Consider the following 18218-nt stretch of genomic DNA (forward strand, 5'->3'; position numbering starts at 1 on the left):
CCAGCTATGATTCTAAGACTATGGTTGGAGAGTTAGCATAGATAGGTAGTCTCTCATAGATTAAAATGCTCATATTCTTTGACCCAGTAATTCTACATATCCTAATAAATCCTATAGATATATTCCAAAATGTAGGTAACAGCATTGTTTTCCCCATCTAGGGCTCTCAACCAGACTGCTTTAAAAAGTCTGGAGATAGCTGATATCTATCACTTGGAGATGGTTAAGCAAACTGAGTGCCTGCACATAGTGGATACTTCGCATGTCTCCAGAGCGACTAGCTGTATCTGTGCTGGTAGGGAAAGATGCCAAAACATACTCAAGCGGGAAAAGTAAGGCACAAAATAGAATCATCACACTTGTCAAGGGTGGTGGTGGTGGAATGTGTGTGTGTGTGTGTGTGTGTATACACACACACACACACACACACACACACACACACACACACCCAGGAATGTCCATGGACATTTGGGAAAGGTAGACCGCTCACAGTGGCACAGTGGCTGCCTCAGGGCAGGCTGGATTTCTGTGCTGTGCTCTTTTGTATGGTGTGAGCTGTTCTCTGTGCTCATGTATTACTTTTTCAATAAATATAAATACATTGTGGTAAGAACATTTTAAAACAGTGAGGTCATATCCTATGGGCAATTCTAGAAATCAAAGGATGGCCACATTATCTGCTGGGACTTTGGTAGAGCTGTTTCCTTCTGGGAGGGGGAGAGGGCCTTCTTGCTTCAGGGCCATCTGTCCTTGGGCCTGGGCTCTTCACTGCTCTCCCAGGGAAGCTGCTGGATCCCTGGGCCTGGTAAACTGCCCCACCCAGGGGTCTCCATGAGATTCCTTTAGAAAGGTGAGAAATGGACTTTTTTTCTTTTAAACCCACAGGAGAATCAATTGTGCTTTCACAGAAAGCAACAAAAAGATCAGTGTGCTTTAGGTAAATAGAACTTTCTCCACACACTGTAGCTCAGCCAAGTTGCTTTCAAGGCCATATTCATGTAGAAATTCACCAGCCTTTGGAAAGTCAAAACCAAGCCATCAATGAGTGCCTTTGTCACCTTGCACCTAAGCAGCTGATGCTGTAACACAGGGTCTTTGAAAGAGCCACATACAGCCAGAGCCAAATCATCATGCATGGAAATATACCAGTTTTAAAAGAAGTGCTATTTTTTTTTTCCATGAAGCCTACTTAGCCTTTTTCGTAATTTCAAAACACACACAACACTTTATTTTTAAGAGGAGATGAAGTGAGGTGTAGTTGCTTCTGGGGAACTTCAGAACCAAGATTTGGGGAGGTTAATTGATCAAAATCCAGATGAAGATTGTATTGGTCAAAATCCAGATGAAAATTGTATTTCTAATGTGAATGTGGCAGATAAAGTGTGAGAGTGATGTTAGAAGGCAAAAGGATAAGTTAGATAGAGCCTGATATTTCTCTGGCTGTCATGGAATTGGAGATGACCTCTGACCTCAGGGCTCAGCTCAGAGAGCTGAATATTAAAGCAGCCCGGGAAACTGAAATTAATTGAAGTTGGTGGTGTCTGAAAGCTATGGTGATCTCTATTCTATATAGTTCCTAGAATTCTAAATTTTAGGAACAAGTCCAGCTCATATGTGAATTAGATGAAAAGCTCAGTAGTAACATCTCAACTATGCCAACACAAAAAGCTGTACTTAAAAAGGAAAAATGTCCCCAAATAGTTTTCTGACAGCAGCACATGATGTAAGCCTTGAAGACTCAGTCTTCCCAAATGAAATCATGAAATTGTGTGGGCAAAAGAGTAGTTTGAAACTGGACAGCGGCAGGTTATAAAGGTCATTTTGGATAAAGCAGAACAGTTTAGATTCCAAGGTTGAAATCTTTTCTGGTGTGTATATGAAACTCACAGGCCAGGGTGTTAATTCTAAATCCCTAGAGTTTGAATTAAGATTAAAGTCTGTCACACACACACACACACACACACACACACACACACAGGGACACAGACACATACACACAATGTCCTTTATCTTTATTTTGGGTAGGGTTAGTGTTGGCTGGGGGGAATCAGGCCTCCTAGCAGAAATTGATATACCATTTCAGACAGGCTGGAAGGTTTTGTGGGAAGAATGCTGCACTAAAACTCAATTCAGGACACGACTCTGCTGCTTACCTATTCTATGTGGCCTCAGCTAAAGTCATTCTGTCATTCTACAGGTTCTATAGGCCATTCGAGTGCCAGGTCTGTTTACCCTGCTGCATCTTTACATCCCCACACATTTCATTTCAGCTTCTCTAAAGTGTTTATGCCTCATCTTTAAAATGTAGCAATAGTGGAAACCAGAGGTCACAAACTGAAGTGCCAAGAGACACCTGATAGAAACATAAATGAGAGGAGGAGGCCAGGGGTATACAAGGAGGAGTCGGGGGGACCGTGCAAACTAGAGAGTTCAGGCCACACATTGCAAGGAGGCAGCTGCTACTCAGCTCCAATCAAATTTACCCTGCAGGACTGTGGGTCCAGTTTTGACTGATCCGCCACCTTTTGAAAAGAAACTGAGTATCTAGATGTTTATCAGAAATACCTTGATTTTTAAGTGCTAAGCTGCCAATTCAAATCTGTTTTAAAGTAAAAACAAAGAAAAACTAAAAAAACTTATGTAGCCAAACATATTTATCTATTGGCTGGAATTGACCTGGCTATCAATTTGTACATTTTAGATTAGATTTTAAGATTATTCAAAGCTTTAATTGTCTACAGTTTTCCTGCTGGGTGGATCCTTGAGCAGATTGCTTGATCTTTCTGGAGTTCTTTCCTCATCTATGGAATGAGAATATTTATTCCTCCTTTGTCAGTCCCACCAGGTTATTGTGAAACTCCAGTGAGATATTAAAATACCTTGCAAATTACAGGGCTTGAGCAATTGTGAGGAATTATAATTTCAAGGGAGACAACCCAACCCAGAGAAGATAAATACCTAAGTGGTAAAGAAACTTCAGCAGGGCCTACAGTGCCTTATTCGTTTGCGTTTCATTAAACATTTGATCATATTGGACAGGCTAGAGAGAGACCTACCCTTCCATCTGGAGTCCTGGGACCAGAGTAGGGTGGAGCCTCACCCATCAGGACTGGCCACACGTCAAAAAATTCCTAGGAATGAGAAAAACAATAATTATGTGTCTTGAAAGTAGATCAGACAAAGATTAAGAAAAGAAGACTACCTGTATGAGTCATCTATCACTGAAATCTGGAAGATGGGCAGAGCTCAGTGAAACCAAAGGTTGGAAGGGCTGCAAGATTCACTAGAGTTGGAGAATGTCAGTCATGTCTGTGCTTTGGGATATATCAATATCATCAGAACTGGATCTGTCTAGGGACTTCCCTGGTGGTGCAGTGGTTAAGAATCCGCCTGCCAATGCAGGGGACACGGGTTCGATCCCTGGTCTGGGAAGATCCCACATGCTGCGGAGCAACTAAGCCCCTGCACCACAACTACTGAGCCTGCGCTCTAGAGCCCGCGAGCCACAACTACTGAAGCCCATGCACCTAGAGCCCGTGCTCCACAACAAGAGAAGCCACTGCGATGAGAAGCCCACGCACCGCAGCGAAGATTAGCCCCCACTCGCTGCAACTAAAGAAAGCCTGCGCGCAGCAACAAAGACCTAATGCAGCCAAAAAATAAATAAAAATTAAAAAAAAAAAAGAACTGGATCTATCTAATCAATAACCAAGAAATGGGAGTTAGGTTGGAGCACCCTCATACTCCCTGTGCTATGGGACATGAGAGGGAAAATGGGGACACTATGGCTAAGAAATTTACTTTAAGTATTAATACATGCTAAGCATGTGAGCAAACGTTTAGCTGGAACAATGTTTCTTGCAGTATCATTTATAGCAGTGAAAAATCAGAAAAAACCTAAGTGTCCAATAGGAGGGGACTTATTAAATCAATTATGGTACGTCTAGTAACAATGATGTTACAGTTGTGTAGGTATTGATTAAAAAGATGTCCATGATACACTGATGAGTAAAAAATGTGAGGTGACAAAAATAGATAAATCATGTGACCCCAGTGTTTATATAGAAAATGCTGTCAAAGAATTCACAACAAAACATTAACAACTGGTTTTCTCTGGGGGATTGGAATGAGATTATACTTTATTTAGCAATTATTCCCTAACAAAATTTATGGCTTTTGTAATAGGGAAAAAAATTTTTTTTCTAGATAAGAAAGAACAGACAATGGTGCCAAATATGGACGGATAGACCCATATCTGGGCTCCAACAGGAAAGGATGACACCTGTAAGACAACTGGCAAAGACAGGGGCAGAGAGAGGAGAGAAAAGGGTTGGCAAAGGCTCTGCATGGTCATGCAGCCCCAGGAGAAGAAACTGGGAAGCCATGCAGGCGCTCCCTTGCTACTTCTCCGCTGGTTTTCCTACCGCACACGCAGCTGCACAGCTTGTGTTGGGCCAAATCTGGGCCTGGCGGAGGAGGCCTCTGTCCTCCAGTGCCTCTCTGTTCATTTATCTGCTGGTATTTAGGGGCCGTGATTCACTAGCTCTGGGTTATTGTGGGCAGGATGCTTCTTGACCTCTCTCTCTTGTTTGAACATGTTTGTCATGGTGGTTTGTTCTAATATCATCCAGAGGGCAAGCAGAAGGGACTCCACATGAAATTCAGATTTCACATCCTCACCCTTCTGCCCAGTTGGGCTCTTCTCTTGACTACCAACAACAGGAAGCAATTCAATTCTGGGTGAAAATGTGAACTGGGGACTTACCTAAGCTCCACAACATGCTTGCTGCTAGATAGAGAGAGATGGACAAGGCAAAGTTTATGCCCTGGAGGAATCTGCTATGTCATGGAGGAGAGAATTAAGCCCTCAAGTAACTTTAGTAAGGTAGATGGGGTAAGAACCAAAACAGTAATAAAAGGAGAACACAAATGTTAGAGGAGTCCAGAAGAAGGACATGGGGCTGACACTGTCAAGGTCAAACTCTGAGTGATTCTGAAGATTGTCCCAAGGAGAAGCAGATGTTGTAAACAAAGGGTTGGGTGGAATGTGGGGCATGTTTATGCTTGCCTTCCTCTCAGTCTCTCTCTCTCTTTTATTTCTAAACAGCTTTTTTGAGATATAATTCATATACCATATGATTCACCCAGTTTAAGTGTACAATTCAGTGACCTTTATTGACTTTTTTCATAATGTCAATACTTCAGGTAAGAGCTTAGCTACCTTTGGTGGGGCGGTGTGAGGGGAGGTGGAGGTAGGTTCTTAGAGTGATTATAGGCAGCCCAGCCCACTTCTCACTGCTAGATTGTTCCATCTATTGGGGATGACTAAGTCAGGATATTCTTGCTTAAATGTGACTTTCCCTTTTGAGGGGGAGTTCAAAAGAAACAGAGGGCAGAACACTGCAGCTCAGAGCTGTGTTCAGATCCTTTAAGATGCAAACTGAACGCCTTAAAATGGTGCTCAGTTTGCACCTCCAAATTTCTTTTGAATTCAACTACTCAGAAATTCTTTTGATTAAAAAATAGAACCATTCATTTGTATGAATTCATTTGCTACTTCCTGAAGGAGTATCAAAGTGCTTATTGCTGGATTTAGCCATATTTGGCAAAATACTTGATTCAAGAATTTACAAAAATCAAATGGACAGTTGCACTAGAGCCAGAGGTTCCCTAAAATCAGTATATGGCCCAACTGCACCAGAATCACTTAGGGAGCTATTTTAAAGGCAAAAATCAGAATAATAAACCCATGAGTATATGGAAATCTGTTATATGGTAAAATGGCATATCAAAATGGTGGCATTTCAAAACAGTGGAGAAAGGGTAGACTGTTCTTTAAATGGGGAATTATGAGGTGGGCACAAAATTTATCCCTACCTTATACCGTAACATATTAATAATTTCAAAAGATGAGTGAAAGATGAAAATATATTAATCAAAACACATCAGATTATCTCAGACTATAATATTAAGGTTGAGGAAGTCTTTCTTAAACAAAATTCAAAACGCAGAAGCCATAAAAGAAAATTTAAATCTTCTGTATGATGAAAGATGCCATAAACAAAGTTAAAATATAATCCACAGAAAGGGAAAATATGGTTGCAGCCTATGTGACAGAGATATAGTCTATATCATAGATAAAGCAGTCCTATATTTTAATAAGAAATAGACAAAGAATTCAATTTTAAAGGTGGAAAAATGGGCATATATTGCCCAGAAAAATCTGGGCAATATATGGAAGAAAGAAAGTTAACTCACAAATAAACATATAAATGTATTTACCCTCACTTGGTAATCAGTGAAAAAACAATTAGAAAAAAACAATAACATTTTTTGCCCATTTAAGTAGGAAAAAATAAAAAGATTTATGATACACAGAATTGGCAGGAGTTTGGAGAAATGGAATTGTCATGCAGTGCGAGTGAGTATAAAATGATTTAGGCGTTAGAGGGAAAATTTTGGGAAAGCAAAATAAAAATTTTTTCTTAGTAATCTACTTCCACAGCTTTGTCCTATAGATAGTCTCTGTCAAGTGTGCAGGAATTTAGCTCCAAGGTTGTTCATTATAGCATTGTCTTTAATTGCAAGACTATTTAGAAATGATTTAAATGCCCAGAAATAGGGGAAAGGATAAATTAATTATGGTATATCCATACTATTTAGAAGAATGAGGTAAATCTATGTGGATTAAAGAACAAAGAAAGAAGATTTCTACTCCTATTAATGGTGGCCAGTTTGTTTCAGACCAGTCCTCCAACTGAGAATTATTATGAAATCTGGACTGTATATGTGTATGTGTGCATATGTGTATATAAACATTTGTTTGAAGGAATCATAGAGCTAGCGAGGCAGCAAGGACTTGATGGGCCAAGATCCCACAGAGAAGGGAAGCCCAGAGATGTGAGCCTAATGTCTGATTCAGCTTTTCCTCTTGATCCCCTTGCTGATACCAAAGATGCTGTGGGAGCCGCTGGGAAGCTGTGCAGACTTACTGGGCTAGTAGGATAAAACTGGAATTCAGGGCCTGCCAAGGAGAAGGGACCCTTGAAATCAACCCAGGTTTCAGCCGGCCCTTCTTAAAGGTTTATACCCTAGGAGTAAAAGTGAATCAGAAACAGAACATCCCTTGCAAAAACTGAAGACCAGCTTCAAATCAGCTCAATCCCTGATTGGATTCAGATGCTCTGCCTCTATCTCAACCGCTAGCCAGAAGTAACATAAATCCCCTTTGGAGGAATATAACATTGCCCAGAGTTTCAAATCATCTCTAAAATGTTTTATACATGTCTCTAATGTTCAAACAAAAATAAATAGTCATGTACAAGATAAGGATTAACTGAAAATCAAGAGATAAAACAGACTATAGAAAGACAGCCATAGAATATATCCACAGATATTATAGCTCTCAGACCCAGACTCTAAAATAACTGATTACGTCCAAGAAATCAAATACAGAATAGAGAATTTTAGAAGAGCACTGGAAACCTCAAGAAAGATGAAATGGAAATTCTAAAATTGAAAAATACCTGAAATTAAGAACTCAATAGATAGTTTTAACAGCCAATTAGACACAACTGAAGGTTCATGGATAGATCAGAAGAAATATTAAAACAAAAAAACAAAAATATAAAAGAGCGGGAAATACAGAAAGGAGTGTAAGAGACGTAAAACATGATGAAAAACTCTAGTATATAATGACAACAAACTTAGAGGTCTTTTACCACTGCATATCAAGATATTTTATAGAGGTACTATAATTAAGACAGTATGGTATTGCAGAAGAATAGATAAATATACCAAGGGAACAAAATAGAGAGTCCAGAAACAGACCCAATATATGGACACTTGATTGATGATAGAGGTATGATAGAGAAATATGGTCTTTTCAGTAGAACAGTGGGGGAGAAGGATGGTCTTTTCAAGTACTGGTCAATTGGATATCTATATGGGAAAAATTAATATTGACATTACTTCATGCTATACATTTTAGAAATGTTAGGTAGATTGTAGAGCTGTATGTGAAAGTTCAAACAATAAGGCTTTTAGAAGTTAACATAGGTGAATATCTTTATCACCTTGGGGCCAGGAAAGATTTCTTAAATAGGGCATAAAAACCAATAACCATAAAGGAAAAGATTGATAAATTGGGCTACAATATAATTTAAAACTTACATTTATCAAAACATAAGATAATGAGAACACAGTATGGGAGAAGATATTTGCAATGTTGCATTCAACAGAGGACCCATATCCAGCATTTGTTAAGAACTCTGACAAATAAGTAAGATAAAAACATACAATAGAATTTAAAAAATGGGGAAAAGACTTGAACAGGCACTTCACAAAAGATATCCAAATGGTCAATAAACATAAAGCTTCCTGGTCATTAGGTGACACATGTTAACACCCAAAGAGATAACACTACACACCCACCAAAATGGCTAAATTAGTAAGATGGCAATACCAAGTATTAGTGAGGACACCCCCTACATTGCTAGTGGGAGGGTAAAATGGTACAATAATTTTGAAAATCAGATTGGCAATATCTATTAAAACTATTACCCAGAGAAGTAATATTAAAGGTAATTCTTACCTTTAACAATTGTGAATCACTATATTGTACACCAGTAACTTATATAGTATTGTACATCAACTGTACTTCAATTTAAAAAAAAGCTAGGGGCTTCCCTGGTGGTCCAGTGGTTGACAATGTGCCTTCCAATGCAGGGGACGCAGGTTCGATCCCTGGTCAGGGAACTGAGATCCCACACGCCACGGGGCAACTAAGCCTGTGTGCCACAACTACTGAGACCGCGTGCCTCAACTAGAGAGTCTGTGCGTCGCAAACTACCGAGCCCACGTGCTCTGGAGCCCATGCACCACAACTAGAGAGAAGCTCGTGCACCACAAGGAAAGATCCTGCAGGCCGCAACTAAGACCCGACGTGGCCATGAATAAATAAATATTAAAAAAAAAAAAAAAGCTATTACCCAGAATTTCTACTCCCAGGTAAATACCTAACTGAAATGGGAAATGGGTACAACTTTGTGCCAAAAAATATGTACTAGAGTGTTCATAATAGCAATATTCATAAAAGCCCAAACCTGAAAATGCAAATGTCCATCAACAGTAGAATAAATAAATACTTTGCAGATTATTCATTTAATGGAATATTCCACAAGAATGAAAATTAATGAACTAATGCTATGAGGAGCAATAAGAATGAATCTTACAACCCAAATGTTGATCAAATGAAGCCAGACACAAAAGAGTATGTATTTATATGATTCCATTTATATGAACTTCAAAAACAGGCAAAACTAACATGGCTTTAAAGGTCAGATTGTGGTTACCTTTAGGGAGGAAGGGGTGGGAGTTACTGGAAAGGGGTAAGAAAGGGGCTTCTGAGGGGCCAGTTATGTTCTATTTCTTGATCTTGGTGGTAGTTAAGTGGGATGTTCATTCTGTGGTAATTCATCGAACTATTCTCCTGTAATTAGTGCTCTTTTCTGTGTGTATGTTATGTGTATATATGTTGTCTTAAAAAAATCCACATGTACTGATAAAAATTATGTTCACAGGACATTATGTAAAAAAGGCAGACTATCGTGTAACCCAGCAATGTTTATTTATTTCATTTTACTTTATTTTTTAAAATTGGGTTATCTTTTTATTGTTGAGTTGTAGGAGGTTTTTTTTTTCCTTCATGAGCAAAACATCAAATTAAAAAAAAAAATTGAAGTATAGTGGATTTACAATTTTGTGTTAGTTTCAGGTGTGCAGCAAAGTGATTGATATATATATATATTTTTCCATTATAGGTTATCACAAGATATTGAGTATAGTTCCCTGTGCTATACAGTAAATCCTTGTTGCTTATCTATTTTACGTATAGTAATTCGTATCTGTTAATTCCATACTCCTAATTTTTTTTAACTTTTTCTTTTATATTGGAATATAGCCAATTAACAATGTTGTGATAGTTTCAGGTGCACAGCAGAGTGACTCAGCCAGGCTGCCACATAACGTTGAGCAGAGTTCCCTGTGCTACACAGTAGGTCCTTGTTGGTTATCCACTTTATTTTATTTTATTTATTTTTTAAAATTTTATTTTGGCTGTGCTGTCTCTTCCTTGCGGCACGTGGGCTCTTCGTTGTGGTGTGCAGGCTTCTCTCTGGTTGTGGCGCTGAGCGCGCAGGCTCAGTATTTGCAGTGCGTAGGCTTAGTTGCCCCGCTGCATATGGGATTAGTTCCCAGACCAGGGATCGAAACTGCATCCCTCCACAGCCACCTCTCACGCCTCAGCTTCAGCTTCTCCTTCTTGGGCAAAACAGCCGTGGCCTTGGCACCTCTCCTGATGGAGGTGGTGCCCCTTGCGTCCATGCCCAGCTTCTGCACCAAGGCACTGGGGTCTTTCGTGGTCCCAGCAAAGACATTGGCATTCATGAAAACCCACTCCGTCCCCCCGACTCCACCAGCCGAGGCCTGCAGAGGGAATGCCTCCTGTGTGGGGGGCCCGGGGCCAGGCGTGGCCTCCTCTGTGGGCCTCACGGCAGCCTGGTGCACCCAGGCCTGCAGGCCCCTCACTTTCCCCATGTCCCGGGTAGAGACCCACCTGGTTATCCATTTTAAAGACAGCAGTGTGTACACGTCTATCTCAAACTCCCTAACTATCACTTCTCCCCACCCTTCCGCCTTGGTAACCATAAGTTCGTTCTCTAAGTCTGTCCGTACTCCTAATTTTAAGAGTTCTTTTTATATTCTACATACCAGACCTTTATCAGACATATGATTTGCAAATATTTTCTCCTATTCTATGGATTGTCTTTTCACTTTCTTCATTAGTATCCTTTCAAGCACAAATGTTTTAAATTTTGATGGAGCCCAATTTATCTGGTTTTCCTTTGGTTGCTAGTGCTTTTGATGTCATATCCAAGAAACTGTTGCCTAATCCAAGGCCACAAAGATTTACATCTATGTTTTCTTCTAAGAGATTTTATAGTTTAAGGTTTGTGCTCCATTTCAAATTAATTTTTGTATATGATGTGAAGTAGGACCCCAAATTCATTCTTTAGCATGTGGATATCCAGTTGTTCCAGCACCATTTGTTAAAAGGACTGTTCTTTCCCCTTTGAATGGTCTTGGCACCCTTGTTGAAAATCAATTGACCATGGTTTTTATATGTGACCACGGTTTTTATTTTGCTAGTATTTTGTTGAAGATTTGTTGCATCTGTATTCTGTAGGGTTTTTGGTCTGTAGGGTTTTTTCTTGTGATATCTTTGGTATCAGGGTAATACTGGCCTCACAGAATGAGTAGGGAAATGTTCCATCCTCCTTTATTTTTGTAAGAGTTTGTGAAGGATTGGCATTAATTTTTCTTTGAATATTTGGTGGAATTCATCGGTGAAAATATCTGGCTGTGCGCTTTTCTTTGTAAGAAGTTTTTTTTAATTGCTAAGTCGATCTCTTTATTTGTTATAGGTCTAGTTAGATTTTCTATTTATTCTTTTTTTAATTTAATTTTTATTTTCTATTGGAGTATAGTTGATTTACAATGTTGTATTAATTTCAAGTGTACAGCTAGGTGATTCCATTATATATATACATATATCCATTCTTTTTCAGATTCTTTTCCCATAGAGGTTATTATGGAATATTGAGTAGATTTCCCTGTGCTATACAGCAGGTCCTTGTTGATTATCTATTTTATATATAGTAGTGTGTATATGTTAATCCCAAACTCCTAATTTATCCCTCCTCTCCACATTTCCCCTTTGGTAACCATAAGTTTTGTTTTTGAAGTCTGTGAGTCTGTTTCTGTTTCGTAAATAAGTTCATTTGTGTCATTTTTTTTTTTAGATTCCACATATAAGTGATATCATATGATATTTGTCTTTCTCTGACTTACTTCACTTAGTATAATAATCTCTAGGTCCATCCATGTTGCTGCAAATGGCATTATTTCATTCTTTTTTATGGCTGAGTAATATTCCATTGTATATATGTACCACATCTTCTTTATCCATTCCTCTGTCAATGAACATTTAGGTTGCTTCCATGTCTTGGTTATTGTGAATAATGCTGCTATGAACATAGGGGTGCATGTATCTTTTTGAATTATAGTTTTGTCCGGATATATGCCCAGGAGTGGGATTGCTGGATCATATGGTAATTTTATTTTTAGTTTTCTGAGGAACCTCTGTACTCTTCTCCATAGTGGCTGTACCAATTTACATTCCCACCAATGGTGTAGGAGGGTTCCCTTTTCTTCACACCCTCTCCAGTATTTATTGTTTGTAGACTTTTTGATGATTAGCCCAGCAATTTTTAAACAGTTCTTCAGAAGATTCTAACTTACTGTCACATTTGGGAGCCTCTGGACTAGACCTAAGGTCTTTTCCAACCCCAGATTCTGCAATTCATTTATTCATTCGACCAAATATTTGGAGGGTCTCCACTGGGCTGTGTACCACATGCAGCATGACAAAGCACGCAGAATGAAACCGACGGGGATCTTGGGACTTTGGGAGAGGAAATCACATATCTAGATAACTCTGGAGCTCTGTTCCAAGGCAGAAAATGATTAGTTCCAGGAGGCAGAGACAGGTAGAGAAAGAGCAATGGGAGAGTTGGTTTGGGAAAAGCTAGCTGAAGAACATGACTGGGGGCCAGTTGAGTCTCTGCCGCCTTAGCCAACGTGGCCCCAGAGCATTCTGAGGGACCAGATCTAAGCATATGTGTCCACTTCAATTGCCTGAATGAGCCCTGGGCTCCATACACCATAGGAAAGGTTTCTGCCCACCTTTGAGTGCATTTTCTGAGAATTCCTGAAGTTGGGAACTTTCTTCTTTCTGGACTTTCATCCTGCATGGAAACTTCTTTTATCACCTACCTTTACCACCTCATCACGTCTTCTTCTCACATACTCATTTTTTTCCAACAGACAAGGGAAGATACAGGTTATTATTACTCCCCTGTGCCCTAGAATGACTTTTCCTCTTTAAAGGTTGGTAGTCCTCTCCTCAGTGTAAAAGACCTATGAAAATCTTTTCACAACCATCCACATCCTCCCAGCCTCTTCCCTGAGCACTGAATTTGTGACAGAAGTCTGGGCTCCACCTGGTATATATTTAACCTGTTCTTGGAAATGTCTGCTCCTGAAGCCTTCTCACCTTCTGCTTGGTCATGTCCAAGAGCCCCACGGAGTATCTGTCACAGTTGAGGAAGGCTCGGACTGTGTACAGGGCTTTGTGGAACTGCCTCTCAATGTCCGTAAGTTCTTCAAAGACTTTGCTCCCAGACCACAGTAGTATCTGAAAAAATACAAAAACATAGTCAATGTTTCTGAGGCACAGAGCAGCAGCTCACAATAACTAAGAGATACAATAATTGTCCCCGTTTTATAGATGGAGAAACTGAGGTTCAGAGGTGAATAACTGGGCAGCTTCTACTGGGTCCAACTCTTCCCATTTCTTTTATCTCCTAGGTTGTTAATAAGAATGATAATAACAAACATTGATTGAGCACAAGTGCCCTACATACATTATCCCATAATTTTCCCCATTTTTCAAATGGGGAGACTGAAGCTCGGAGAGGTTAAGTGATTTGCTCAGGGTCTTAGAGCTAGTAAATGGCTTAGCGGGGATTCAAATCCAAGCTGCCTGACTTGAAAGCTTGTTCATGCAATCACTCTGGGATACAGGTTTACAAACATCTACTACCTCATGCACCCCAGAGATGCTGAGCAGAGACAGTATGAGGGTTCCCAGGCACTTTTATTATCACTGCCTTTCCAGTTGAGCACATCAATGCTTCAGTAAAAGGACACGTCCAGTCCATTCCCTTGAGCCAAGCCCTTTACCTGGCCGCGCCGAGTCTCACAGCTGTGCAAGTAACTCAGGTGGAACACCTTCATGATTATATTTGCAAAATTGAGGTACTTGAGAAGAATCTGAAAATCAAACAGCATGAGGGGAAACAGATGAGAAGGAGAAATTCCTCCTCTGGCCACTTCTACCATCAGCAAATAAGTCTGAACATTTTCAAAGCTTCATCTGAGACAGTTTGAGCAGATGGGTCATGGAAGGCTGACTCATAAAATGATGCATTATAAGAGGGAAAAACTCACAGAATGTAGAGTGTCTACGTTAATAGGGGTGTATTCATGAAAAATTGCTACTGTTTATTGAGTTCGCAGGCCCTGTGATAAGTCATTTATGTATGTTATCTTACTTGGTCATCACAACTACCTCAAGAGATACTATAGATACTCTATATAAGAGATACTAAAAAATCATCTCCATTTTACAAATAAGAAAACTGAGGTTCAGAGAAATTATGTAACATGCCCAAGTCAAACAGATATTAGCAGAACCAGAACAATTATCCCTATGTTCTCGGCTCCAAAGTCCAGTATCTTAGTGATTATCCTGCCCTGCCTTCCTCACAGAGCATCAGACTACTAACTTCTTCATGTTACAGATGGGGAAACCGAGGCCAGGCCAAATAGCAAGGGTCAGAGGATTTGTGAGCTGGGAGAATGTGCTAGCATGGCCACCCTGGCAATTTCTAAAGCATTCTTACCTCTTCATCTCTCTTGGTGAAGTGGGGCCCGTCCACTTTATTCACAGCCATGATTATGGCCACCACGTCCTTCCCATTCATTATGGGAGACGCCAAGATGTTCTTAGTCTGATACTCTGTGAGGGTGTCCACGAAGTCACAGAAATGCTCATCCTGAAGGAAGACAGAGATAAGCCTGAGTGGGCAGATGAAGAGCAAAGACAGTAAAACAACACAGAGCCCCAGGTGCCCATGGTAGGGGTAGGGTAAGGGAGCTCCCCATTCTCTTGTTGACAAAAGAATGAAGACATTTCCATCTACTCCGCTTCAGCGGGGGAAGGCAATTAGAGATGATTTCTGCCCTGGAAACCTCCAAAATCCAGTAGAAGAAAGTCTGAAATACGACCCACTAAAGGCTGTGGAGACAATGTGAGCACAGCGCTGTAGGGACCCAAGGATGGGGGCGGAGGGTTGACTTTATCTATGGAGGAAGGTTTCGAGAAGGCTCTCTTGAGGTGATGGCAGTTTCGCCCAAAATAGAAACTTGAGTGCAGAAAAGACCTTAGTGAGTATAATAATCACAGTCGCTAGCAGGTATTGTGTGTGGCGCTTTGCCTGCATCAGCTCACTTTATTCCTCCCAATAACCTGTGAGATGGGACCATTAGTAGTCCATCTTACAGCGGGGGAAACTGAAACTCAAGAAAGTTAACGTTACTTACTACTTGTTTGTGTGTGTGATTCCAGAACCTGCCCTCAGCTCTGCTGCCTTTCAGGGAAGGCTGGATAAGGGCAGACCTGGGTCTAGGTCATTGAACCAAATGATTTGTTACTTTCAGCTTTTTTCGCAATCCAGTTCTAGCACCACACAGCCAGTCCAATGGATATCCCCATTTCACAAATCTTTTTTTTTTTTGGTTAAGTTGGGTCTTTGTTGCTGCACGCAGGCTTTCTCTAGTTGCGTGGAGCGGGGGCTACTCTTTGTTGCAGTGTGCGGGCTTCTCATTGCCGTGGCTTGTCTTGTTGCGGAGCACGGGCTCTAGGTGTGCGGGCTTCAATAGTTGTGGCTCACGGGCTCAGTAGTTGTAACACGTGGGCTCAGTAGTTGTGGCTCGCGGGCTCTAGAGCGCAGGCTCAGTAGTTGTGGCGCACGGGCTTAGTTGCTCCGCGGTATGTGGGATCTTCCCGGACCAGGGCTCGAACTCGTGTCCCCTGCGTTGGCTGGCAGATTCTTAACCACTGCACCACCCGGGAAGCCCCCCATTTCACAAATCTTAATGGAAGTCCCACTTTGTGTCAGGCCTTAGGCTAAGCGCTAGGGATATGGAGAAGACTAAGATTCAGGCCAGCACACAGATAAATCAGTAATAGTAACGCAGGACATAAGTGTTGGCTCAAAGCAGTGGAAGTACAGAGGAGCACACACCCCCCACACCTCACCCTGAAGGCAAACATGGAGGCCAGTACAGGGCGTTGCAGTCCGGGTGGTCAGAAAGGGGAGACAGAACCCGAATTGTCTTAAATCCCAAAGAATCCACCTTTCTGTTTCCTGGTAGCACTGTGATGTTTCCCAACGGTCAGCATTGCTTGGACACAAGCCAGCCCAGACATGTACAGTTCATGCTGTTCTGAGAAGGAAAATGTATCTCATAGAGCCAATTCACAGAGCTTTGCTAGAACCGGGTGTGTGGTATTTTTTCCACAATGTAGAAGTTCAGAGTGTGGTGCTGTGCATCTGTTAATTTCCTCCAGTTGGAGTGGGATTAAATAAACAGGCACTATTGTCCAGGAAGCTGTCTCAAACCAGGTGAAGGGTAAAGGAATTAAGAGAAGCCTGTAGTGCTCTACTTGAATTAGTGTTCAGGGATTAAGCAAAACCTCTAAAGAGGCATTAGCCACAGGGGTTTTCCACGTCACTCTCTAAGGACACTGATGAATCCCTAAACACAGGCCTGAGTGGGGCATGCTCAGATTCATTTCATGAAGTCAGTTCAGTCTTGCAATGTTCACTTCCGTCAAGGAAAACAGCACTTGGGCCTTACCCTCATCTGAGGCAGATATTACTAAATCCACCAGTACCTTCTCTCCCACTGAGTTCTCGGCCCTGGAACTTTCTCACAAATAGTACAGCTGCCAACTGACTGGTGTTTGCATAGTCATTGTCAGCCTTATATTTTCAGCATATACAGTGTTCTAAACAACCGTGTCATAGAACCTCAGCTTATCAGAGACGGAGGGGCCTTAGAAACAATTTAGCTCCAACTGTTTATTTTAAAGCCCAGGAACCAGAAATCGAGCTAAGGAAAGCCCAAAGTCATTCATTCATTTAGTTAGCATTAACAGAGTGCCTTCTAATGCATGCTAGGCACTGTTCTAGACCCTCAGGTTAGGCAGTGAACAAGAGGGGTGAATGTCTTTCCCTAGTGAAGCTTCCATTCAAATGGGGTGGGCAGACAAAAAGCAAGTAAACAGCTGCTTTGAAGGAGAGAAACTGGATGATGCTATAGACAGTGATTCAAGTGGTGGCAGATTGAAGCTGCTTTGGTCAGTCATGGTGGGTAGGGACGCTTCTCCAAGAGGTAAGCGGAGAGCTGAAGGCTCAGAGGAGCCAGGAAGGTGAAATGCATTCCAAGCAGAGAGCACAGAGAATGCAAAGCCCAGGAGAGGGCAGTGAGTTGGCTGATCTGAAAAACAGGAAGAAGACCAGTGTAGTGAGGGAGATTGGAGGGTAAGGAAGTCAGAGAGATGGGCAGAGGCCTTATCTGACAGGGACTCGGAGGCCACCGTAAAGAGCTTAGATTTTATTCCAATGTAATGCAAGACTGCTTCTCATTCCTGGAGACCCCAGCTCCTCTTTTCAAACATTCGCAGTGCCAAGCTCTGTTGCATCCCATGATGACATCTATTTATTGGATAATAATGATGTACTTGGCCCAGAGCCAGACAATTCATTAACTCTCACATCTGCCCTGTCACACAGAATTCTCTCCTTCCCTGTTTTATAGACAGTTATTCCCCTGCTGGTAAACGGCACAGCCACTGCATTCATTCATTAATTTATTCATTGATACACTGATTGATTCATTGCTGGATTGATTCATTCATTCACTTATATTTACTGAGCACTGGCTCTGTGAGAGGCATTGGATATGCCAAGACCAGTAAGAAAAGTGAGTTATCAATGGGTTATCACTGTACAGTGGGGACATCATGTAAAACATGCACTCACAATTCAAACCGTAATGTGAAGGAGGCCCCCACCAGATGGGTGATGTCCTGGGGCCCCAGGAGGGAGGGACTTGTTCTCTGAGTGGCTTCATGAGCCAGTCAGTAAACTGTCAGTAGCCGAAACCTCTCTGAGCCTCAGTTTTCCTTTTGGTAAAACTGGAGTGTTGGACCAGGTCCTCCACGAGGTTTCTTTCCGCCCTGGCATGCTGGGTTCCAGGTGTCATAGTGAGGGAAGGAGAGCAAGACAACAGATGTAAGAGTCTCTGGAAATGGCAGTGTTTTCAGGTTCAGTCTTCAGAAGTGGGATTTGTCAGTGTCTAGAAGCAGCTCATTGTTCTTTACTCTCACACTACTGCCACACTCACAACACTTCTCACACTAGATGCATAGGTGTTTTTTTCCACACTGGCCAATTCTCTGACACTAG

General features: G+C 41.3%; 1 protein-coding gene across 2 annotated transcripts in view; it reads right to left on the reverse strand.

Moving 5' to 3' along the window:
- The window catches only part of PDE6A (phosphodiesterase 6A), a 66532-nt gene that overhangs the window by 43659 nt on the left and 4655 nt on the right, over nucleotides 1-18218 (reverse strand). The window contains exons 2-5 of one of the 2 annotated variants that reach the window (XM_007188658.2): nucleotides 14586-14738; nucleotides 13864-13953; nucleotides 13175-13315; nucleotides 3057-3131 (exon numbers count right to left, since the gene is read on the reverse strand). In XM_007188658.2, the coding sequence (XP_007188720.1) occupies nucleotides 3057-3131; nucleotides 13175-13315; nucleotides 13864-13953; nucleotides 14586-14738 (459 nt within the window). The remainder of the gene's footprint in view (nucleotides 1-3056; nucleotides 3132-13174; nucleotides 13316-13863; nucleotides 13954-14585; nucleotides 14739-18218) is intronic. The other variant, XM_007188659.2, reaches the window with a different exon arrangement.

Source organism: Balaenoptera acutorostrata, chromosome 2 (assembly GCF_949987535.1).
Source record: "Balaenoptera acutorostrata chromosome 2, mBalAcu1.1, whole genome shotgun sequence".
Lineage (NCBI taxonomy): Eukaryota > Metazoa > Chordata > Mammalia > Artiodactyla > Balaenopteridae > Balaenoptera > Balaenoptera acutorostrata.